The sequence below is a fragment of the Trachymyrmex septentrionalis genome, unplaced genomic scaffold (genome assembly GCF_001594115.1).
Source record: "Trachymyrmex septentrionalis isolate Tsep2-gDNA-1 unplaced genomic scaffold, Tsep1.0 scaffold81, whole genome shotgun sequence".
Taxonomy (NCBI): Eukaryota; Metazoa; Arthropoda; class Insecta; order Hymenoptera; family Formicidae; genus Trachymyrmex; species Trachymyrmex septentrionalis.
Genome location: NW_017305997.1, coordinates 1876323 through 1904041, shown reverse-complemented (window position 1 = coordinate 1904041; position 27719 = coordinate 1876323). Strand labels below are relative to the sequence as shown.

General features: G+C 34.0%; 1 protein-coding gene across 1 annotated transcript in view; it reads right to left on the bottom strand.

Annotated features, from left to right (window-relative positions):
* LOC108754890 (transmembrane and TPR repeat-containing protein 1-like) overlaps positions 1-27719 on the bottom strand; it is a 157443-nt gene that overhangs the window by 73822 nt on the left and 55902 nt on the right. Inside the window, exon 2 of the mRNA XM_018497547.1 lies at positions 11681-11858. Coding sequence (XP_018353049.1) covers positions 11681-11858 — 178 coding nt within the window. The remainder of the gene's footprint in view (positions 1-11680; positions 11859-27719) is intronic.

The following is a 27719-nucleotide window of genomic DNA, read 5'->3' as shown; positions in this document are numbered from 1 at the left end:
TGATCGTCTTCCATAGCGGCGCAAATTCGAGTTTCGACCCATAATGGACGATCTATCTCTCGTCCGGAAGTAAGGATCCGTCGTCGTATCCTCGCGGCAGGCTGAGAACAGGACCGGCGTGGAGAGAATTAAAGGATGGGGAGAAGAGAGGAGATTCGGGCAAATACACTCGAATTCTGAGCGTTATGAATCGTGCAATCAAGGAACTTGGAACTCTCAGCTTCAGACTTCAACCAGCTGATACCTTCCTACTTCCGGCTGTTTTCGAAAAGGACGGCGTGATGTGAGACACACCAGTGCGCCTCAGTGATATCCTCTTGTATGTAGCATTGAACCGAGAACGCGAGAAGAATGGAAAGACAACGCAAGTGCGTGTCTTACACGTAACGAAGCCGTTTCGAACTTAATTGTTGCGCATCACAAGCGCAGACGAGAAATCGTGAATCTTTTCGCTCGATAAACTATTCTGTCTCATTTTATTATTTCACGTCCCGAATGAATGTCGTATGGAACATGTGCACTTTTGCATGCGGCTCTCAAACTACGATCGCAGATGTGATGACAAATGTTTCTGGTCGCGCGCGCGTCACCAACTTACGGATATTTTCTGAACATCGACTACTCGACGAAACTCCTTTGGGAGCGGAGCGACACGTTTCCTGTAACGTTTCGACGTCAGCTCAAAGAGGGAGGAACATCGCTAGAAACGGGGAGAGAAAAGTTTCGTCCTCGTGAAACGAGGTTACCTCTTCTACTTTGAATCGACGTCCCACGAATCGTGCGCGGAATTACGCTGCTGGTAGTCGCGAATACCATCGCCATGAATATTTCACTGCGGGATTTCGCAAACGCACGCGCGGCCAAGAGGAAACTAGTGAGGCAGAATCTTGCCAATAATGTGTAAGTGCTTTTAGATAAATTGCGTTTATACCGCACGTTAAAGCAACAAGAATGTAGGACTTGCATTGACGTCAGTACATTTACATCAAGTTCCTTCATTAAGCTTTGGAATACAAAGTACACACGAACTATATTTACAAACGGACTAGTCTCGGGGCGTGCGAGGAGAACGTCTTGAAGCGAAAAATATCAAAGGCGTACGAACGGAGTACGAACAGCGACATTGCAGGCAGTAGTGAAACGTTTGCCGTAGCGAAAATATTCTGTTGAGAATAACTCTCCCGTTTCCTCGGCGAATTAAATTTTTCATTACAAACTTCTACCGCTGTGAAAATTCAACCGCATCGTCTCGGCGGTCTCCGGCGCAGCAGCGCTTCTCCCGTTCCTAACGGCTACGCTGGGCTCCGCTCTGAAAATCCGCCAAGCTCGCAGGAGGAGCCGCGATATTTTTTCCATCGCCGCAAAGGCGAAGAAGGCGACCGACATTCTTTTTGTCTTCGTGCAGAACGGACAGCCGTGGGATTCGACGTGTAAACGATATCACCGCCTGTCCATTGTGCCCGGCCGATAATTCTTTCCGCCTCGTCGCCGAGAAGCCGAGAAACTTTCGGCTTCCGTACCGTGCTCTTTCCTCCATAAATCAGAGATAAATCACTTTTAAACTCGCGCTGTTAACTCCAGGTCGTCGCCGACTTGGCCGACCGACGCCCGCGGATTCCCTCGGGTGAGAACGTCGAAATCGATGGTCCATGAGATAATGAATATGTCTCCCGGAACCTTTTTGATTTCCGCGAAAGGATGAAGCGTACTTAATTAACAGGCTTGAACGTGAAGCGGGACAATTATTCTACTCTTGAAATTTTAATATTACAGTACTCTCTTTCATCATTAATCTTGTTAGAAACTTTTATCGGATGTGAATAATAGTATATGTACTATAGGCAATAATATGTTTTCTTTTATATAGTATAAAACTTATTTATTTGTTTATCACAATAACTTCTATCGATTTCTTCATTGTGTTGTTTATCGCATATTTAATTTTTTATTAATCCTAATCAGTATATTCACAAATCTAATGAATCCGAATATCTTCAGCTGTGAAAAATTGTTTATAGCAAACATTTTTTTATAATCTCTTACATAATTTTAAGTTATGTAATCTTATGCTTGAAATTTTGGTCTTCGAAATAAAAAAATCGGTTACCTCTTAACTTTAAATAAAGATACTACGCAAGATACTAATTTAAAATACACTGGACTCGCGAATATCAAAAATTTTGAAATAAATATCAATTAGAGTTAATTATTTAAACATCTCGCCGCATTTACGTGATTTATTTAATAAAATAAATTAACATAATTTTATAATTAAATTACAATTAAATAGGACAAATTTCAGTTCTTTGATTTACCGAGAATAATTCGATAAATTTTTTAATATATATTTAACCATTGTCAATAATCATTATCAAAAACCATTATCAGTAATATTTATACGAAAAGATCTTTGTACTAAAACAACAGTCTACAACAAGATCTTCAAGCCTGTTTCTATGACGTATAATTTTTATGGTTCAGATATTGTCGACCATCACGCAACGCTGCTGGTGGCAAGTGATGGCTGATGGTTATACTTCCGATAAATTGCAATTCCTTTCAATACAGCGACTGACTTTGTTTTAAGCCACGGAGAAAATAAAGCTGTACATTCATGAAAACATTGTTTTATTTTAGTTTCCGGTTTCCTTTTGCATTACTCGAACATATTCCGGATATAACATTGTCGTTATTCTCGTTTCTATTTCTCAAATTTGTATACTTTGAATACGTTTATAATATATTAGAAAAGAAGTGTTTAATTTTAAGATATTAAAATATTTTATTCATGTCTCCATTATTCAAGTACTTAAAAATATTTCAAATCTAATCTTTTTAGTAAACAAAACACTATGTATTTGGATTTAAAACACTATAAGACTGAGTTGTTTTACCTTTCGTAATAAACATAAACTTCAACTCACTGTGTTATCTTCTTATTCTCTTATGTTCTTACTATTTTACTCTTCCGTTTATCCAATAAGCCACACAGTTTATCCAAAGATGGAACAACTGGCTTTAAACCGTTTAAAATTAAAATATGTTAAACGTTTGTTTTGCAAAGATGTTTTAAACACAAACATTTTAAACACTGCACTTTAACAGTGTGTCGTATCAGCAAATATATGATAGGGTAACTCCGATGTATACGTCGCATCTTTCAAAAACTTAATTTATTAAGTATTATTTACTATGTTTAAAGTAAACGAACTATATCAGTAAAAACTTTGTACTGTCTACTATTATAAAAAAAATATTAGAAATCCGAAATATTTATATTTCGCATTAAAAAATGAACTTTTTTAAACTCATTTTGCACTTTTGGCGTATATCCCATAGGGATGGGATATATGGCTAACTCATAGGCTGAAGGGAGTAGGTACAGCTCATAAAAAATTTACAAATAATACATAAAATAAGACGTAAAATGACACAATAACTTATAAAATGCGTTTATAAAGATTTGTTAAGGAATAAGAATGATAAATGTGTATATAAAGTAATAAATAATAATTACAATTTTCCCAGATGTATTACAAGTGTTATGACATGAGGTACATATTTCATGTAATGCGTTTATTTAGTGTACTGAATTCAATCTGCGCACTTTGTATGCTTTGGGCATAAATCCCGCCTGTTAAAAATGCCGTATATTCCAAACAGGTGAGAAATACAAGACAACAAACTAAAGAATACAAGAGCAAAGTACTTGTATTTTGTTATACAACATGCTTTACTATTTCTCTATACTCATATATCACGAAATAACCACTAAGTCTTTTGCACGTCCTACAGTATTCATTTTATGTAGATTATAATTTATGATGGCGCTATTTAACACAGTGATCAATCGATTCAACTCACAATAATTTCATTAATATTAATATATAATAAGAAACTGAAATCATAACACAATACTAATACAACATAAAGGCATGTAACAGAGTATAGTTGAGGAAAAATTACCCCCACTCCTTTTATTTTTTCTGACTTCTGCGGCGTATTTGCCGGAGTTATCCCACATACAAATAGGTACAATACATACACAATAATAACGAAAATGGAATTAACATGATAGATAATAATACCTAATTAAATTCTGATATCTACGATATCTATACGATATCAAATTTTATACATATACAAATAGATTGATAGATATATGTACATTATCATACATATATCAATCAATTTCCGACGGCCGATTGTCGAGAGGATGAACAATCTATATATTGAGAAGCTTTGCTATTTCGAAGTACTGGTCATTGGTAATCCATAGGGACTCGTGAATTACTTTGTTAATCTAGACCAACCGGTTGAGCTTCCCTTAATTTAGTAACCAGACTATTATATGTATTAAGTACAATTATCCCAGAATATACACTAGTATGAATTTATACCATACCGCATAATATCTATCCATAATGTAATGAATGACTAGCACAATTTCCGAGATTTGTATAATTTTCAATAATTAAGTTAAGTGATTCATCAGGAAGACCAGTAGTAAAATACAATAATATACAAATTTTCGGAATTATAGAAATGGCGCGCACATCATCTATTTTTAGCTTCATGATTTTCAATTTTAAAATCATAAAATTTTCAACAACGTATTCCCAACGCGAGAAAATTTTACGATTTCCGCTATATTCATAGAAGGAAGGAATTTAAAGGATATCTTTGCTCAGTATCGATCTCTCGGAAGCAATGAAAATTCTAAAAATAAGGTGCCAACATCGCAACGTCTACGATTTTACAAATGATTTAACCGCAACACGATACTCAGGTGCACAAACTTCGCTGCTATGCACGTAAACAGAATACAAAAAAAAAAATAACGCTGCAATTTATCATGACGTCACAAGTGCATCTTGTCAAATTTATTTTTATTTTTTCACAGACAAGTGGTGTCTTTGGACAATCTTGTTGAATTTCCAAAATACAAGGACTGTTGCGTGCGGAAAAATGCTTCCGCTTTCGCATCGGGAAAATCGCACTCCGTGCTGTGGAGGCATCTACGATTTTACGAATGATTTAACAGGAATGTATCGCCTCCTGTGCTTTTCTCCCCTCTTTCGATGCTTTCCAACAATATTCTAGAAAACATTCCGATATGTACGTTGATGCTCTTTAGTTTCTTTGGATGAAAAGAGAAGGCATTTGGCTCTCGCATCTCGCTCGATCTATCCTTCCTCTTTATTCCCGCCTTCTTTCTTCTCTTCCGTGCATCGTGAAACGGAACACGTATTTTGTTTTAGCCCACTCGTTTGCTTTCGACAATACATGCGCACAGCGGAAGAACCACATTCTTCTTTTTCAATTCGAGAGACGCTTTGAGTAAAGACAATGCTACTAAACAGTTTTCAAAGGTTCCCTATGCCAAGCGAAAACCCAAGTCTAAAACAAGCTGTTTACAAACATACGCTTTTCTGCAAGAGTATTAACCATTTATCTGTCTCACGATGACATTTGTGCATATATTTTACATTATTTATGAAACATGTACGATATATATGTATATAGTTCGTATTCCGTCTGCAAAACTCCATTTCAAGTATCCTCTGAAAAATTGCACTGTAAATGGTTGACTTCTGTTATCGCTGTAAATCGCCTCTAGCCATATTCTTTCATGTATGAGATAAATAAAATAAATATTCGAGAGCATAATAACATTCACACTAACTAATTAATCTTATTATCATGGGATGCAAGCAATTAGAGAATTAACATTCTTTTTTTAAAACTTGAAATACGAAGCGCCTTACCGGTCCGAGTGTTAAGATGTTGAACTATTATATAATATACATTCATTTAAATTGAATTAATATTCAGAAATGAATTGGAAGCCGATGAAATTATCGGATTCACACAATCAATCTAAATAAATAAAACAAATAATCCCCCAAAAATTTCCCAAAATTTTCCAAAATAAATTGATTACAGTTTTTTAAGATTTGGGAAATTTTGTGGGGATTATTTGTTTCAGATTGATTGTGTGAATCCGATAATTTCATCAGCTCGCAATTTATTTCTGAAAATTAATTCAATTTAAATGAATGTATATTATATAGTAGTCCAACATCTTAACACTCGGACCGGTAAGGCGCTTCGTATATCAAGTTTTAATATAAACGGTCTCGTTTCCAATCATATTCTTTTTTTTAGTTTTTGTGCGTGCTTCAACCTATGTAGATGATAAAATTAAATTTGGCGATAAAGTGGAAAGCAATACATATACTGTTACGATTACTGTATTTTATTTGTAAATTTTTAATATTATACGCGATATAATAAATGCGCGAAGGTAGATGAAAAGAAAAAAAAAAGAGGAAATGAAGAAATTATTATATTACAAACAACAGTACATAAGGCGATTATTTATAATAGCAAAGCTTGTTAGTCTTAGTAGGTTCTTTCAAACGTCGTTTTCCTAATGTACACTTTCCCTTATGAAAATCGTTTTGTTACGCTCACTTAATGGCGAGGTGAAATTGAGCGACTTTCATGTTCCATTGTACGAAAGCGAGCGCGCTTTAATCTGATAAAATAGCTGTAATTTCGAAGAATTGTTCTTCTTCTTCTTCGCAAGACTTTATACGTACGCGAAGAACAAAAGGTGTGTGAGTAAAATGATAAAGTAATATTCAACAGAATCACTCAGTGGACTGAATACATTTTCCAATCCGAATAGATGGACGGTGATTTTATAAAATGGCTGGTGTACCTTCGCGAGGCACTTCCGAGGGATCTAAATGTTCCAATTCTGATCTAGACTACTACTTTTGTCATTCGCCTACGGCATTTGTCTTATCGGATAACGCGAGTACCACCGATAAATATATCGCTAAAAATCGATGCATCCAATTTCATGTGCAAATCAGAGTATCGGACAACTTATAGCCAGAAGCGATGCGAGACGATCGTGAGCACGAAGAGATCGCATGATACGCGAATTGTAAAATCTTATCGAATAAAACTTAAGTGTTTTCTATGCAATATTGAAATGAATGAATGAAGATAAGATAAAGGAGTCTTAAAGTATTCATAAGTTCTTGAAGAAAAGATGACTTTTATCCCGATATTTTATCCTATTAATTATTTTATAAGAACATAACGCTATAGTAAAAGTTTATGTTATTTAATAGAAAAAAATTTTATCGAAATAAAATTTTTAACAGCGTTTTTCGTCGCTTCGAGATTATAGTCTTTACTTATAGAAAGTAAAACGAGATTTTTATGCTTCAAACCCTTTACAAAAATCCTGTTCAATTCACGTACCATCCTTTCTGACAATCGCATATTCAACTAATCAAAGGCAAAAGGGGAATTGAGTATTTTGTTCAAATTTGAACAAAATAGGAGATTGTAACAAGCAGTCTTTGAATCAGACTCGCAACGGATGCAATTCGGGCAAAACCGTGATCTTTGATGTGTTATTGCAACAGCTGTATATAAACGTTCTTTAGTTTGCTGAAAGCCAATCCAATCAATATCTGACACACGATCTTGTTACATACATCGCGAGTATCCATCAACAGCATATTATCTTCAGTAAATCCAACATGCAGAAACTTGGACATATCGCGGGGATTACTTTTAAACAGCTACAAAGTGGCCTGTGTTTCTGCACAGTAGAAACAATGTTATATTTGTATTGAAACCGATCCTTGTTAATATTTTTGCGTCGAATTTTTATCACATTCGCATGTTAATGTAACATAATGTGTTGAATATTGTGTGTAAAATTGTTATTTTATATTTAAGGATGTTTTAGTTTTAAACTTTTTTAACAAACAAAATATTACACTCTTAAATTTCTTATAGAGAATAAATTTTCACTTTGAAGAAGTGAAATCTCACTCCAAAAAAAGTGAGATTTCATCCTAAAAAGAATGAAGATTGTCACTTTCTTCCAAGAAGTTAAATATTTTCACTTTTTTTCAAGGGTGATTGTATTTTCTCTCTCTTGGAGTAAGATTTCACTATAAGAAATTTAGAGTGTACGTATTTAGATTTAAAACATATCATTTTCAATTCAAATATAATACATAGTGCTTTGTTTATTAAAAAAGTTTATTTAAAACTAAAATCTTTAATGCCCATTTCCACCAACGTAGATTAATTTTAATCTCGGTTCAACTCACTCTTCGTCTTTTTCTGATCTTTAGAACTAGAAAAAGACGAAGAGAAAGTTAAGCCGAGATTAAAGTTAATCTACATTGGTAGAAACGGGCATAAATGTTTAAAAAAATGGGGACTAGAATAAAACATTTTAATATCTCAAAATTAAACACTTCTTTTTTGAGTGTACATCAAACAAATGATTAGCTTCCTGAAGAATTACTCGTTATTATAATAATAAGCAAGTTTATGTATAATATGTAAAAAAATCAACTCATCAAACGGCCGGTGCAAATACCCGATGGTCTCTGCCAATTAATTAGTCGTACAAGCACAAGTAGAATACAGTCTCTGTAACAAACGCATTGTAACACAAGCATCGTAATTGATCGATCGCAGAGATTTCCGCGTTTGGTGACTGAACGACGAAGTCCAGAATGACGATTGGCGATCTCTCTTCACTCGATATAACCCTTCTTCTTCCATTCTCGCAAACGCGTCCTTTGTTCGGACCAGTTTACATCGAACCAAAAGTCAAAGCTTCAATGGCGTTGTACTTAATTAGTGAGAAATTCCTTTCAACGGCTCAACGAAAGACTCAATTCAGGAACTAACAGTGCTTTCATCGGCTAATCATTTCAACCAATAGAATCAAATTATGTTAACTTATTTGACTGACAGAGAATTAGCGATTGTCGTGAAAACAGCGATATGATAACTGATCGGGCGATATTATACGACGACAGACGAAACAAGAGCCAATAAATCGGAGGTTAAACTTATCATGTTTCTCGAGTGAGGTGAAAGATTTCCGATCCTCGTGTAAATTTGATATTACGCACGACATGATATGATTTATTAATATCGAGCTAATGAAAGTTTCGTGACAGAAGAGTATAAATCCAAAAAGCATGAGAATTTTTAATGATATCGTGTAAGAAGTTTTGTGCCAATTCTATGTAAAGATAGAGGCAAAAAACGATGATTAACTGATGTGAAAATATTTTAACATTTAATGTGAACAAAAGTAATTTACACCAGTGCATCGTTAACATCTCAAAACCAGTTGAAAATACATAATATTATATATATACCGCGTCGCATATGACACTCTTCCTACCGTTTCCAAATCTGGGAATGACACTGATTATTCTCGGTCAGGAGATGTTTATGAAATCTGATTCTGCAGTCGGATCCTATCTGGTGCAGCAATTAAAAACGATAAAAATGTTACATGCGATAATAACATTAGAAAAAAATGCCGCTGCATGCGAGATGTAATTGCGGTATATTTTACAGCTCCGTGCAAAAATAATCACGGATGGCAGAGTATTTGATCTGAGTACACATTATTATCTGACTTGGCCGTCCGCGTACGACATGAACATGATATCACAATAGTGACACTGGCAACGAGGTTGGCAGCGCACGCAACGAGTAATACATGCAATACCGCACGCACGTGATGTAACAGGATACAGTGCGTGACCGGCAAGCAGGTCGAGCTTGTAATGAGCAGACCGGGACTTGCAAACCAGTGTCGTGTGCCGCCAGTAATTCCGCTCAAAAGGCACGATCCCCTGCTAATCACGCGGAATTCGCCTTTATCTGGATATCTATACAATCTATTTCCTATACATTCTTCTTGTGATTGCTTATTCATAATTACAAAAAATTACGACGTATTGATCCTGATGTATCGCTTCGTGATTCGTTTAGTTCGCGAATAAATCTGTACAGTAATATCGATTTAAAAATATAAAAGCCGCGTACACTACACTCTAAATTTTGGGAAGTGAAATTTCATTCTTGGAGAGTGAAGAATCACTCCAAACAACAGTCAATTTTCAATCTTTGCAAAGAGTGAATAATTTCACTTTCCGGAAGAAGAAACTAAAGATAAACATTAAGTTTAATCTCCCTACATCCAATCTTGACAAAATTAGACTCATTCGACGTGTTTTTGCATAAAATGAACGAATCTGGCACAAAAAAGTGTCGCTCTGCCTCAAGCGATATTAATCATTAAAGTTGACCTTTTAGGAAATTCACTCCTTGAAGAAATAAAATGAAATTCGCTCTTGCTGGACTGGCGCAACTATCACTTTTCTTGGAATGAAATTTCACTCCCAAAACTGAAGATATTAAGTTAGGGCTGTGTTTCTTAACTAAAATGAAAAATTTCGAGATGTACAAATGTTGTATGTCATATTAAAGGGCTACTAGAAGAGTTGAGTAGAATATCGTTTATCTTGGGGAAACATCGGCAATGACTAAAATTAAAGATAATAAAATAAAAAATATTAAATAAGATATCGATATATTCTGCGAATTAAGCAACAAAAATTGTATTCTTATTATTTAAACGATGACTTGGTAAGCATGTTTGTTATTCAAAACTAGAATTCAAAACCAAATAAAAAAAAAATTATTTTGTATCAATAATCATTTAAACCAAATGATTATTTGTATAATTATATTGAAAAAATAAATCCGTTTTCTATAGCTAAATATAATTTTTGAAACTTAAAGTAAAATATTATAATATTATATAATAAAAGATATAATATATATTTGATATTTGGCAAAAACGAGGAAGAAGACTAGTGCAATTTAATGCAGGAATGAAGAACTTAATATAAAATTATCGACAGCTACATGATCTTTCAGTGATTATGCAAAATATAGAGAGAGAATTCCTCCCGTTTATGTAAACTTCGACGTTTAATGAACGCATTATAATCACGTATTGTTCCATGCCGTTTCTCAACTTCCTAATCTAACGCTCTATAAACTTCCATTTTCATACATAATAACATAATTTGTGCAATAACGGCGGACAAAGCTTTATAGTTATATATGCTTAAGTAAAGCGGGTTAAGTAGGGTAATATTATTAACGACGAAGTTTATCATTTTCGCTGATGCCGTGCAGAAATACTTGATGGAACTCTAATACTATTCCTCTAGTTTATATATAATTTAAAAGAAAACTTAGGCTTCATCTAAAATAACGTGCGCACAAATTATTTCTCTTGCGGCCAATAAGCGTCAACGTTGATTACAACAAAAACAAGTCTATCTTGAAACAACAGCCAATCTCTCTTTCTCTCCTTCCCTCTTGCCCCTCTCTCTCTCTCTCTCTCTCCTTCTCTTTCCACATGAACGAACACTTCAAATTCTGTCCGTCACGATCATAGCCATAATAAGATTAGGCTAATTACGTTTATGCACTTAGGAAAAGCGGATCAGCCAGACTCTATTCGCGTACGCAGATTCGAGCGGTTACGTGGCGAGTGGACTCTACTAATCTTGTTGTTTTGTTTGGTTTAGGATGAATTTGTCATTGTGCTGGGAATCGCGCGACGCGTAAGTACATGTTCGCGAATATGCTATTGAATAGTAGCTAACGGTAAACAAACAAAATTACTAGACAACAAATGATTAAAGCGTCGACTAAAGCGTTCGTGGATAACAATCTATTTCGCTTAAAAGATTTATATTTGGCAAAATGCTTTCATTTCTTTTTTTTAGACATCTCGAAACTTGTCACTTACCGCTTCCGTGTGTACAGGATGAGCGGCGAATAACAGCCCGGTGAGCGCTGCGAATCCCGGCCGAAGTGCAGCTACCACGAGACTCACTCTGGTGACTAAGATGCACGCAGCGGCATGTAAGGCGACGTTCGTGGCGTGATACCACATGGGACTCAATCCCGCCATCAAGTAGTTCAACCTGAAATTAATTGGAATAGAATCTGTATTAAATATGATATTGACAAACCACTGTGATATCGGATCTATTTAGAAATATCTGGATCAATGTAAGAAAATTTCACGGTGCAAATTTTAACTTAAAATTGAGATTACACAGACAACTAAAGACAGATCACAGATAATACTTCTGTTAATCAAATAAATTAAACTAAAAAAGAAAATGTAGCGCTGGATTCATTCATAAATAATTAAAATTTATTTAAAAGCCGCACAGATATGAAATTTAAATAAAGACTGACGTTTTTATTGAAAATACATACTATATATCTACGGAAAATAATTCCCACGATACGTTTTTGCAGAATAAAATAAATATAGATTAAATCATTATATTGTTACACGAAAAGAACGGTTTTGTTAAAATCTCTCAAAAATTTAGACTAAGTCAGATCCGAAAATAATTTTGTTAGATCATCAAAATAATTATGTAGAAAATTCAAATGTGATGAGCAATGCTGTAAAAAGTTTTTATATTTTAGCTATTAATTTTAACGTCTTATATAACATAATTATTTTGATGATCTAACAAAATCCAGCAAAATTATTTTCTGGTGCGCATCTAGCTAAGTCTGTAGATATCTCAGCAAAAACTATTCTTTTCGTGTATATTTATCAACTTGTGTCCTACAAGACAATGTCACCCATTAACAAAGCAAAAATTAAAACGCCTGTGTTTTACAAAGCGTTTCTGCATCAAAGGATCGCTCTGCATCTACACAAAATCATCCTTACTTGAGAAAGGGAACAAATTTCATTGTTGCCGGATACAAAGAAACGTTGGAAGATGAATTCTGTCATCTTTTTGTTTATGAGCACAACGGATTTCAAACGCGGACGTGACGTAGTTTCCACGAAAATCCGCTTAAGTCGGCCGAAGTAATCGGATTTGAGAAAATCATTCCGACCGTTTCCTTTTCGCCGCAACTAACCGAGGGACGTCGTTTTCTTTGAGCAGATTAAAGTAACTGATGTTGTATTCGTCAGTTAGCAAAACTAATATCGACTTTTGATACGTGCGCGTGAGATCCTCTATCGAGTCGTTCCATCGAAATGAATGGTTTTATTAATTGCTCAGAAATTATATATTCGCCATCACGAGACAGCAGACAAGACTGAAAAGATAGGATGACGTGAAGAACGTAGAAAAGTATATACGAATCGTGGCGACATCGAGATGAAAACAAACACCGTAGTTGCTGACGCAGTCGAGCTATAATTTTGGAAGCCTGCCGGCGGCATAAGTTCGACGCCCTCGGAGGACCTGCGCTTGGCTCGTTTCCAGGTGTCAAGGATCATAGGTTGTCGGAGGCGTATCCTGTCTCTACCTTGGCTCTAGATCAAGCAAAAAGCGCGCATACGTCGATCGCAGGACAGATCTCACGGCGGAACTAGTTATATTTGGAGTTAGTGTATGTTTATTTTTTATTATAGATATAATATAGCGACAATGCGAGCTTATTTAACGCGAAACGATTAATTACGTAAAAGTTATATTTTAACAGCAATACTCAAGTTCCGTTTAAAAGTCAACATATGGACCACACTTCCGCATTTAATATCTACTTGCTAACAAAGTTTATTGTTTCTCTGCTGCATCCACGGTTTGCAAGTTTCTGATATACGCAACGGTTCGAAATACATAGCATGAGGGCTGTATATACTTAGGAGCTTCTTGTTTGTTCTAACTGGTTTCTCCAAGCATAGCGGCGTGCGCCTGCATTCCTGTTATATGGAATAAACTACGTCGTATTGCAACATCGATATTACGTTATCACACTTGGATGTTAAACAGACATTGACATAGTGTCGCTGCCAATTTTGCGACTAAATAAACAAAGGTAACTACATCGGTAATATTTCTTCGATCTACGTACGCAAACCGACATTATTTGATAAACAACAGGTAAATATATTTTAACAGCTGGTACCTGTCTTCGATCTGAAAAACACAGAGATTAATCGCCGTGCATTACAAACGTCTCTATTTCCAGCTTCATTCTTCTTCATTCTTTGCGTATAATCATTTATATTTTTCCTCTGAAGAATTCTGTAACGCAATTTGTCTTCGTCGGCGCAACTTTCTACTCTACGTGAATTTCTCCTCTCATATCTTTTATTCATGTCATCATTGAAGCTTTCTCAGACATACACAGAAGAAAGGTCTGCAAATAATTACAGACTCTCTTTGTCTATATGCAAACAATGAAAATTATTTGATTTTAGAATATCTTATTTTATGCAATAAGATATGTATATATCTGCATCACTTATGTAGTGTATATAACTAAACACAGACAAAAACACACACACACACACACACACAACTCTATTAAGATAACAAAATTATATGAAGCTCTCATTAATATTTTTTTTATTTTAATTATTGATTTGAAAATAATAGAATATCGAATTTTTTTCTAATGAGAGACGACTAAGAAAAATTGTAGTCGAATGAAAAAAGTTAATTTATTTATGAAAAAATAACAAACAATTTTTCTCCAAGGTGAGAAATTTATTTGTGTGACTTTTAAATTATAATTATGCCTCTAATTAATTTAGCATTAAGCGTTTAATCGGCTTTATTGCATTTCTTTGAAAAGGTACAACAACAACTTTGAAATTGCTTCTATTCTAATAGTTTCTGTACCATATTGTCTTTTCAATCATCCCATTCATATTGTTATCATATATTATTATTATATTTTAGCATAACAATAATAGTAATAATAATAATTAATATGCAATTTGATATTCTTGAATTGTATTAAATATGCACCGATTGTAAATTTTTATGTAGTCTGTCTAATGTTTGTTAAAAACGTACAAAATAACATTGTATATACGAAAGAAAAACACTACGAGTTTATATATATTATAAAAGATAAAAGAAAAAATTGTTTCCTATCTAAAATTTTATAATTGGATTAGAGATTGTGTGTGTGTGTGTGTGTGTGTGTTTATATATACATATGTGTGTATGTGTGTGTGTGTGCGCGCGCGCGCGCGCGTGTGTGTGTATATATATATATAGACATTTGCATTTTCGGACTAAAATAACACTGGCGATACAACCATCAAAAGTTTCAAAACAGAAGCATAGTATGACGAAGTAGAACAGTTGCTCGTATCAGACCGCAGCGGGACCTGATACTAACTGTCTGACCGCAGGTACGCTCTTACTACTGGCTAACCACGACCGGTTCTATTACGGCTGTTTGACCGCACCGGCCCGTAACTACTGGCCAGCCGCAGAGCGCGATCAATACTTATCCCCGCCGTTCCGTCATTATCACTTTTACGTTTGTGTTTCGGAACGAAACGAACAGCTCTCGCGCCAACTAAACGAAGAGCTTTAATCATGGAAAGATCTCTGAAATCGGACACTCATTTTCCTGGAATAACTCACATTCGCGTCTGTGGAAACGTCATCGCGCATACAGACTCGTGTTACACGAGTACGCGCAGCGAAGATCAGCATCTTAAGAAGAAAATCTTAGCAAAGTTCTGGCACGTAATTAACTAATGAAATTTAGCTCGTCGCTGTAAAGATGAATCGCCCTACCAAGCTTTTCGAGGAAACCTTGGGCCTCAAAAGAGTTCCCTAAAGACGTCGCATCGCAAAAAGTTGAAAGATCGGACTCTACGTAACGAGGTATTAAAATCTTGAACGTTGTCGTTAAAGCACGCTGGCTTAGTTTACCTCCCACTACAACGTCGTAAAGACCGACCGTTTCATCTTTTCGTCTCGTTAGTATCTTCTTCCACTTTTATGCAAGAGAGGTATACCTATAGAAGTCGCTAGTATATTACAAAAAGTTATATCGTTATTAAATCTTTACACAGAAATATGTCAGCCGTGTAACAAGGACTAAAAAGAAAATTCATCAATTGGCAGCTGCTATGATTATTTTCATACAGAATAAAATATATTTCAATATTATTTTTTCGTTCTTCTCAAAATAGAAAATTCCTTTAACCTTTTATGGAATGTCGAGGTAATGCATGAGAAAACATTATCGCGCGATATTCTCTGACAGTCACGCACGTATTTCGAGTCTCGTTTCCTTTTCGAGGACGATATTGGGTTCTAACTTTGCGGTGACTATCGTTTGCAGCCACAAGACAAAGGTACGATGATAGAGCATCGTAGGAACGCCATTCGGGCTCAATCGTGCGCGGAATATAGCAGCCAAGATACCGATTTCGACTCTCTAGTGCTGCTTCAGTGATTTAAGGAATTGGCTAACCCGTACTTCCAGTCACGTTCCTCCCAGAAAAGTGTCCAACGAAATAAATCACGGGCACGTCGAGACTTCGATCTTTGTTGTACACGCGCGAAGAAATTCGGACACGTTAAGAGAAGCATCCATGATCGATATCCACGAGATATTGCCCACTCTCTTTTATGCTCAAAGAATATGTTTGTGTTTTTTACAATGTTTATAAGCGTGTGAGTTTCTGTTAGATGGTACTAAAGTCAAATTTAGATGACAACACAAACGTATAATCATTTGACCTATTTTTAAATAATATTATCCAACATGTTTAAATATATATAATAACTCATATTAGTTATCAACATAAACGTATTTTTAATTTGATTTGAAATAAAGATCGATAAAAAGCATAATCAATCCTACAAATTATTATAAGTGTACCTTTAAACATCAAAAAGAGCAGCGACAACCCAAATTCCCTAAATTAAATAACATTTTGTTATTTTTAACTTTTATGTATGTCAAAATCAATCTATTTCTGTAGTTAGTTTTTAAGTAAAAACTTTAACGTATATAACTTAATAAAGTGCACTAAACTAAATTTGATTAAAATTTAATACATTTTCTTGAGTTTAATCATTTAATTTTGTTATTTTAATTAAATTATCGAATTACCTATTGAGTAGAAGCTACGGCGATATATAGAAATGATTAAAAATAATTTAAATATAATTTGACATTATAAATTTAACAGCGCAGGTTGAACATTATAAATATTTAAAAAAATAGGCTAAAAGACTACACGTTTGTGTTTCAGCGCCATTTAAATTTTAAGGAACTTATATAATCATCAAATATATTTGATACGTTATTATCGAATTATTATATTAAATCTTATTTTCTTGTCTAACATTTAAAGTAGAGTCATATATGATATGTAAATGTAATGTGACGATCTAAAGTATTATAATTAGAAATTTGCAAAAAATCATCATCGACGATTAATTATCTTCTATTTGTTTTCCTTTGGCTCTCTTAACCTCTCTACCTTATTCATTCTTATACGAGCGATCCGCTTACACATAGTCACGAAGTCAGATCTGATAATAGTATAAATTACGACCGCTTATACGCCTTGAGTGGCGCCATATATCAACGGACGGACCTCATTCCTTTTCTAGATTGTATATTGGAAAACATGGTATGTTCACGTTGAACATGATGAAGGACTTTCTGAGAAAGGCTATGCAGCAGGTACCCAGCTAATATCTTGTAATCATTAAGCCGCACATCCCTATCCAGATTGTGTCTCAAAATTACACTATCGATCCTGACTCTATATATAAGCTATTTCCTGAATATATATAAAACTTAATTCGCATTTTTCCTTACAATTAGTCATTATAACAAGTCGCACAGATTTTACATTAAGAATATAGTATTCGCATTTTTTAACAAAATTAAAAAATTCTGAAAAAATTACAGATTTTTTTTATACACGAAAGATTTGACGGCGATTTAAAACATGGATGGAAAATTATTTTAATAACAAATAGACATATTTTTAAAAAATAATTAAGTTAAAATGAAAAAAATGTTCATTTCTTTAAATTAAAAATTATATTATTAAATACAAATGTTAACCATATTATGGAGTATTTCATATATATCGTACGAGTAATTCATTTTTATACGAAAAGTATAAAGTTCCAATTCTATAGTAATAATTTTTGCAGAGATACACTTGATACATTCTTAAATTTACAGGAGAAAATAAAACGCTATGCTACGAGTATATCAGCGATATGCTGTCATGTGTTGTCTCGAAAAAATTTGGCTAAAAGAATCCTTTGTGTGCTCACTAAATAACGAGCGTCTAGAAAACAAAAGACAAGAAAAAGATACCATTTGAACGACAGTGTGGACCATTTTAAACAGCAATGGAATAGTTTTAAAGGGCACTTTGGAATTGTGCCACCAATCAATGGTAGCTGATATCGCTAAGCGAAAATCCGACTTACGGGTCGTTCCAAATCCCTTGTATTGGGATCCGTTGGGAAATGGCCAGGGCTGGTTTCATTGCGGCCAAATTAACCTGCCGATCGAGCGTGTCCCCACCGCCGAGGTCGTTAAGGAACAGATTAAGCCGTGTTCAAGCGAGAAAAAGCTCTTCTTGGGGAAAAAGCAACAAGACCGAAAAAGTTGCGTTATTAAACGATTTACTATGTTTTTATTTTATCGCAATTTTTTAATCTCTTTCAGAAACGACGAGTTAAAATTGTGTTCTATATACGGGAGTAACAAGGGATACAATAACTAGAATTCTATGACCAGCTAAATTCAAATGCTCTTCAATTAAACTCAACATGATAATCGGTCGATGGAATAGCATGGCAATTGATGATGTTTCGGCGAAGTAAGCCCCCGCTGATTTGTTGTAATCCGATTTGCTTCTAATCCGTCACGAAGGTCGTCCGCGTCATATTGCGTTCAAGGGTTTTACAGCGCAAACCACCCGTGTAAAACCATCACAATCGCATATGGAAAATTCGATATTGTTATAATTGTACGAAACAAGTGGCGCTGATCGATTAACAACGATCATCAACGATTGACCATTTCGATAATAAATCATGCCTATAAGTTAAGCAATAAAGCAAGTTTGCATAAAAAGCAAATTAGTTGCAGTCTTTTAATAAAGAATTATAACACAAATTATAAATGTGTCGTTCATAGCCACGTGACGTACTCATAACGACTCGCAAATATTACATGTATGGATTAAAATTTTATTTCACTACGCGGTCTCTTCATATACGCGAGCTCGTACACGCTCGGTAACGTGAAAATGGCAGAGCTAAGTGTCGCGTTGCAACGTAATCTTCACGCGCTAATCATTTTTTGTCGCACCCAATAACCAAATCGACCAAACGTATATAAACGTTATTCGCGCCTACGGGATGTCATCGTAATTGTCAGGCGGGCCGCGAAACGCAGCAATTAAATTTGTCATTGTCGTTGAATGCAAACGACAAGCATTTGTGGAATCGCTTCCACCCTTAGCCAACCTCTCTCCGTTCATCCCATAAAAATTTCGCTGAAATTCATGAGCGATATCGCGTATACACCCTGATGGGCGATCATTGGATCGCAGTCGCCTTTATAGTCGCCTTTAATTGTCGTTCTTTTTATTGCCGGTACACAATCAGTTTGCTGGGAACTTCACGACCGGACGATTCGCTTTTTCATGTACAAGTAATGCGAAGGGTGGATGCAGTGATGGAGAGAAAGAGAGAGAGAGAGAGAGAGAGAGAGAGAGAGAGAGAGAGAGAGAGACGTAGAGAAACGAGCTGCCACAATTTCGCGCTGCGCGATGTGCGGCGTCAGATGCGCTTGTTCGGCCGCGATCGTTACAACCGTACGCTGCAGTATAAGGAACTGCATGGGGCAAGTTCTCGTGCCTTGAGATTAATCGCGTTCCAGGTTTCTCCTGCCCTGAGCATTAAACACGACGTCTGAACGATCTCGCGTTTTGTGCACTAGCGAATAGGCGGACGGGCATGATGATAACGTACGACGAAACTGCGAGCGAAAATTAAGGACTCCAAGCCGCTGTCGCCGTAGTGCTAGTAATAGAATCTCGCCGTTTATATGTGATGAAGTGGTTGATGCGCGGGCTGTAAAGGAAGGGAACACGAGATTTATTATCGAATTGAGTTGTAGTTAGTGTGTTTGTATAATAAAAAATAAACGATATTATGCAAATATTCGATGGCAAAGAACGTACTCGAGTATTTTTTTATAAGGGACATTTCATTATATTACATTATTAAAGATTAAAGAAATTGTGAGGCTATAAATGTAAAATATTGGAACACTTTATTAAATCAATATTGACTGATATATGTATTGAGACTTAACGCGCAATAATGATTTTTTAATAAAAATGTTATACTTCCAGCTTTATTCACTTTCAATTCCCTTTTTTATATCATGCACTGATTACTATTGAATTTTTTAAAGCGCAATTTTGTGCTAAAATTGTAAAAATATAATATTATTAAATTAATACTTGATTTCGTATTATTGATGCTAATATAAATATTTTATAAATCTACACAAGAAATTTATTGAAATGTTAGAAGTTATAATTTTATAAATCTATAATGAATTTATTGAGACATTAAAAGTTATAATTTTGCTTGTATTTTAAATAAATGTGTTAATTGCGGTTAACCTAGAATAATTATTTGATTTTTTATTTAAATAATCACCTGGAATATTTTTACGCCCCAATTAAAATCACTATTATTAATACATTGTATATTATTGATTATTTTCTGATTCATTATTTAAGAAACATTATGGATAAAGTTAATTATAATTTTAATTCACAATTACTGAAAAAAATAGAAACCAAATAAATATTAACCGAAATAAACACTTTAAATATTTTATTATGATAGTATTTCTAAAAAATAAAAATTTTAATTAATATACAGCACTCTTTTATTGAGTTTCATTGAAATTGCATATTTAAAGATTCGTAAAAAATATTATTTTATTAAACAAGAAAGATATGTTAAGTAATATCCATATAAAATAATATTTTACAACATTTTTTGCCGCTGGGGTATAGAAATACTCATGTATATTTATGTCACTGTAATGAAACACATATCAAATCCAATTCATCTCTTTAATAAAGATATCTTGTTCTTTATTTAATAAGTGTCTCCATTCTTTATTTTCTCTTCTCTTTTAACGAGATCTGACATAAGAAAAGATGTATTCCAATCAATAGCTACGTTCAACAGAAAAAGCAGTTTTACAACCGTTGTAAGATTCTTTAATGTGATTGGTTCTTGCTTTTAGTTCCTCATTGGATCTAGATATATATATATATAAATCAATCATTTTAAAAAAATCTTATAACACAATTGCAAAGCTGCTTTTTCTGCTGAGCGTAACCATTAAGTAGTCAAAAATAAAATACGAGATCTTATCTACATAAAGATCTCATTTAAAGTCAAACTAAATTTTTCTCTTTAACTGTTTGAAGAACTTGTGTATTATCGTTCTATTCGTCACGAGCTTTGAACAAAACGAGTATTTTTGACTCGAAGAGTACAACTTTACAACCAAGTCTCGAATCATAAACTCCAAGGATATGCGATAGTATAAAGATTTATGGATGCATGCATACACGATGTGCATCGAATTTTTTTAAATTTATGGTACCAGGTTTATTGAGTCGGGCTATAAAATTACTATCAGTTGTTCTAACAAAGCAATGTAGTACGCAGCCAGTTTTTGCTATAAAAAAAAAACTGCAGAATTCTACGATTATTAATCTAAAATTATAATAAATATTTATAAAATTGTATGTAAAAAAACGTATAGAATATCGAGTTTATAAACTCACTAGTGCTTGAGAATGTCGCAATAGAGAAAAAGACCAGCAGTTACCATAACTTCGTTGCTTGAGATGTACCTTAGATTTTGCGGTATGTCATTACGCTGTTTTACTTGCGTGTTCCTAAATAGTACCGTACCGAGAAGGAAAATAAGTATATATGATAAGAGCAGAAATGCAGGGGAGACGACGAACATGGAGATTCAACAAGATGTGTACTGCAAAGTGGCTTTTTCAATTGCATGTTAAGATTTTCCTTTTTCGAGAAAACCGACTCTCACGCAAGTAGCGTATCGTTTAATTCACATAAAAATTCTGTGTTATACATACAAGTAGTTATACATAGGATATCAAGATTGCGATCGGCGAAAGCGTCAAGTCGAAAACTAGGAGATTTATATAAATTACTGGCAAACGATTGATGAGTGTACCTTAGATGCTCCTTATGATTCTTAACTCGTGGACAATGCAATATATTCTCAGAAACTCGCGGCTGCGCATGCAAGATCGGACGCGTTCGCAAAGCTCAGGGAACTTTATCGTCGTCGAGTAATGGGCGGCTGTTTGCAAGGCGGAGGCGCGTATAAATTGCTTCGCGAGCAGAAACGGAGAAAAAAAAGGTACGGGAGCAAAAAGGACAGGTTGAAAGGAGAGAAAAAAGGGAGAAAAGAGAGATAGAGCATGGAGGTAACTTCTCTATCCTCCCAGGATATCCAGGGCCATTCAGCGAGCCGAGGAAAGAAAGAGACCTACAATTCCGTGGGAAGAATACCTCTGGGTATTTAAGGGATAAAGTGCCGCACCAAACTAAACGCCTCCGTGCCTCGCGTATACCACCCTCAACCCCTGCATCCCACGCACAATCCTTCGCGGGATCCACGTCTCCCAGGAGAAGGCTAAAAGAGAAGGAAAAGGGAAGGGAAGAAGATGAGAGGGAGAGAAGGAGGAGGAAGATCCATATGAAATAGCAGAGACAGTATCTTCGACCGAATTGAAATACATCTCCGGGCAAGATATAACTAGGCTCACAAGAAGAGCAGACTGCTTCCCGTCTACAGATATAACTCTCTTCGTCCCATGAGAAAATAAGCTTTCGCTCTGACATTTCTTTGTATTCCGTATAAGTTTTGCGCTCAAACGTCGTTAGAAATACGATGGACAATGTCGAGCTTCAGTCAGAATAGTGATTCGCACAATCTATGAAAGGATGAATGCGAATTCTTTCTTACTACAGAAAAATCCCATTGTCATTTGTCATCAATAACAGGCTACCGTAAATCCGTCGAATAACGCGATGAACCACAATATATCGGCCGGTAAATGTTTCGTATTTTACTGTGCTTACTGTATTTGTGCAACGGTAACGGCTTTGTCGGCGCGTCGGATTATTATTGAATTTATTACCGCAACCGTCCGAGAGTTACAATTGTGGCCATATTTAGCTTGATATTATATAGCGATGATCAATCGCGGATATTTTGCAAGGAGATGTAATATTTAAATAAAGCTCTAAACTGCATATACTTTTCCTGCAAGTTATGGCAACATAAAATCTTATCTCAAAACAAAAAATTAAATTATATATTTTATTACGTAAGTGCAGGAAGATCTAAAAGATATATCAACACAAGATAAATTATGTTCAAATATTAAACAATAAAATATGTTAAAGTCAATGCATATCTATAATTATAATAGAGGAAATAAAAAATAGAGAAAAGAAGAAGAAATTTATTAACTAATTATTTCTTTTTTATTCGAATATTTTATAGCAATTTGAAATGTGCAATTTAGTGAAGCTTAATTGAAAACAAACTGTAAATAACAAATTTGTTCAAACAGATGTTCTCTAATAACATTGAAAAATATTCGATTCTAAAGTACAAATCGATTCTAAAGAATAGCTCCGTAGAACTCAAAGAACGAAAACGAGAAAAAAGTCAAATAAAGTTCCTTCATGTTTTTCAGATTCTTAAAACTCTCGTGGGTTTGAAATAGATGCGCTCGGCATTTTAAGAAGGACCCAATTTTTTATGCTAAATCGATTCTTCTTTCTTCTTTTTGTTCAAAACATCATTTTTTTACAAAAATTATTAGATCTACATGAAAATGTATATTATATAAATCTCAAAATATAGCGTTTATAAATGTCTTTATATAAGAACTAAACATTTAAGTATCACATAAAAATAAATGCAAAGAAAAAAGAGACAAGTGATGAAAACAAAAGAAATGTTAAAAATTGAACCAGATTGAATTGGAAATTGAATCGAATAGAAAATTATTCTATAAGGCGACAGTCGAGAAATTATTTGTCAGAGAATTTTCATATTTTCGTAAAGTTCTTAAGTTTAATGAATGAACGGGTCAATATTCGGTCAAGTACATTTTCAACTTTCGAATTAAAACAATTATGCAATGATAATAATTATATACTGAGACAAATGTTGAATTTACCGTCAAATTGTGCAGACATCTCTTAAATAATTACAATGTGCTCTGGAATATGCATATTTGAAATTAAACGCAAAATAAAGAATGAAATTAATTGGCTGATATTTATAATCAGTTCTTATATAATATTTAAAACTATTTTAAATACAATTTTAAGATATCATAAGCCAATCATAGAGAGTCGTATTAGGATTTTAAGATACTTAATTTCAAGATAAAAACAGACTATAAATATCAATATCTTTTCCAGTTTATCTTCAGTATTGTTTATCTTCTTACGAGACTCAAAATCAACACGTTTCTGTCTCAGTATACAGTTTCTATCATTGTACATTTTGTTGAAAGTTATTTGTGTTAAGCTTGCGGAAAATACTTCACTATTTCTCGTCGGTACTTTGAAGCGAATGACAGAGAAAGGAGGAAAAGATAATAGACTTTCACAAATAAAAAGTAGTATAAAAGATAAAGTTATTTAATAGTATTGTACATAAACTATTTCTTATGCATTACAAAATGCATAGCATATCATATACATACAGAGTGTTCGTAAACTAATACAACTAAAAAAATAGGAAATTCTACATAAAAAATAAGCGAAAATATTGAATAAAATTTTTTCACATAACGCTTTGTTTTTGAGAAAATCAATTTTTAATATTAAGCGAATAAATTTTAAGCGGAGTACGGATTTAATTAATAAATTGTAGCATCAGAACATGTTAGAAACTGTCAATAAAAATTTAGTTCAAAGAGCAAAATTGTATATTTGACAAAATGAGCATTTTCAACAATTTATAAAGTAAAAAATTTATCGTATCCTGTTTTTTCATTTATCCAATTCAATAATAAACACAAATATAAAAAAAGATAAAACTTTAGCAAGTTAAAACGTAGTGAATATTTAAAATTAATTTTCTCGAAAACAAAGTTTCACAAATTCTATTCTACTATTCTATTTTTAAATTATTGTATTTTTTTATATATAATATATAAAATCATTCCTTTGGGTTGTACTATCAGTTCATGAATATCCTGTATTATAGAAAAATAAGTACGTATTATGTAAAAAAAGAATATTATGTTATTCATCAAAGCAATTCTTCAAATAAATGCTAACTTAGTTTGAGAGAAGCCTATTTCATCATAAAAGCCAAAGCAGCTTTGAGAGTGACAACAATATGGCTAATAGCCAAACTTGAAAAACCGTGGTAAGGACGCCATTTCTATTTGAACATATAAAACGGCAATGGTGACTATCAAGTTTCTTTCAAGAATATAGTAAAAACTTCTATAAAATTTGTCGAACCTTCCTGTAAAAATGGTTTTAATACAATATAATTCTTCAAACCCTGCTGGAAATATTTTCTCTCCTTTCGAATTATTTATCCTTGGAGATACATTTCCATATTTCCTCCGTTAACAATACTTTAACGTTATAAATCTGAATTGCTTTAATTCATAAAGAATACAAAGAGAAACAAACTGGAAAGACCGACTATATGAGAAGTACGTAACAAGTTAAATAAAAGCTTTACTTTTGCATTGAACGTTGTCATAAAGTGATCTTTGCGGTTTCAGAAATAACAATGTAAATACAAACGAATACTTCCTGCAATGTAATCATTAATTCTCTTGCCTTTGATTTATGTATCAATCAAAAATTCACGAGATTGATATTTCTTGTTTAATAAATGGCATGAAAGATTAAAACAAATGATTTTATAAAATTTACTGTCGATTAGCGACTAAATGGTTTTTATGCAATATTTCCTCTTAATTAATATCACGAAATGACGAAGACGTAAAGACATATATTGTTCATGAGCTTACATGGAGGTTTCTCTCTCTCTCTCTCTCTCTCTCTCTCTCTCTCTCTCTCTCTCTCTTGTTCCCATTGTAAGGACTTTCGTCCAGTTGGACACCTAGAGATGTCCTTATCAAAGCCCTTCAGAGTGGAGAGATGAAACAAGGCCACGCTCATTATGCGAGAACTCTCGTCTTGAGTACCTCGTATTGTCTCAAAACGTTCTACAAAAATGTTCTACAAAAATACCGAGAATATCACTATACTTCTATCAAAACGTTATCAGCTATATTAATGTATTATTTGTATTAAACATATTATAAATTAGCATCACGATAATCTACTCTTATCAGAAAATATAACATAATGTATTACAAATTTAAAAGTCGAAAAAAGCATTGCCAATTTTAAAAAAGAGGCTAATATTAAAAAAATAATTTACTAAAATTATACTTTATATTAATTGAAATTTATATTTATCTTTCCTATACTGAAAAAGTAAGAAGAAATATTTTCCTTAAAAATGTAACGAGTACACGATGTTGATTTAATGTAATATGTAATCGTTATACGCAATTTAATATGTCTACGAAAAATTACTCATGAATTTACAACGCGTCTATAAGTCTATATGCACCATGTATTACTACCTCGTGATAAAATCACGTTCGTGTAACATCAAGGGCATTCACATCGGTCGATTTACATTCAAAGTAAACTCTGCGATGAAAAATTACCAGATGCAAATAACTGAAGACTTACATCGATTAACAATCTCAGTTCCACACTTTAAAATTAAAAAGAGCAAATGTTTTTTTTTTTTTTTTTTTTTTTTTTTTTTTGTTAAAATGTACCAATTATTTTCTAATTAGAGTAATTATTATATCTGTATCATTTTATTTTTTCTCAGTAATATTACAATTTTAGTAATGGACGTTTTTAAAGGAAATTATTTATCTGCATAATTAACTTTAAAACGCGAGTACGCCAACTGTGTACCATACTGTTTATTTTACACTGCTAGAAAATGTGTGGAATGAGTTTTCATATCTTTTAGCAATACACATCTGAATGTCCTATGTAAGTCGTTGCATTTCTCGTTACATTTCGTTCAGCGTGTCAGCTGGGGCTTTTAAGCTCACGGAAATTCGCCACGCGATTCGCTGTCGCGGAAAGCCGCCGTTGCACCGACGGAGGTGCACCGCAATATAGCAAACTTTTTTCTAATACCCCAACTCGTTGCAGCGAGTTTGCACGTAGTAAACCCTCACGACGCCGTCATTACGCCGTGCAGCACGACTAAAACGACGGACACATCGTTCCTACGTGTCTAGGAAGTTTTCGCATCGCCCGACTCGACATCCGTCCGGGCTCACCTCTACTTTCACCACTGCGGGCACGAAATAAGGGAATTTGCCCAGTGCCTTTCACATAAGTGAAGACGTATACCTGACCTGACCGCTGCAGCCGCATAGTATATAGTCTGGCGAAGACGTAATTAGCGATTAAAACTTTCCGCGGTAATTTCTTTCCTCACGGACGGTTGACCGCGTTTCACGGACGAGCTGGCCAGAATTTTCATTTCTACGGCCCCCGATTCATCAGACCCATAGTTTCCTCGAAGATTCTTACTTTTTCTTCCGATTCTTTCCTCCTTTCTTGTCTCTACAGATTATTTATACTTTTTTTCTTAACAAAATCGATTGCGCTCTTGTCGCTGCAATTTATTCTTATCTCGCTAGCTCTCCATATTTCTATATACTTAGTAATTTCAAAATATCGTTATTTTATGTTGCGTACGCTGAGAAAAATATATATATATCCTAAATTTCAATAAATATTTTATTTGAATAATACCAACTAAATATTTATTAAATATAGAAATGTATTTTATTTGGTACAAAAAACATTAATTTGATTTTACAATCA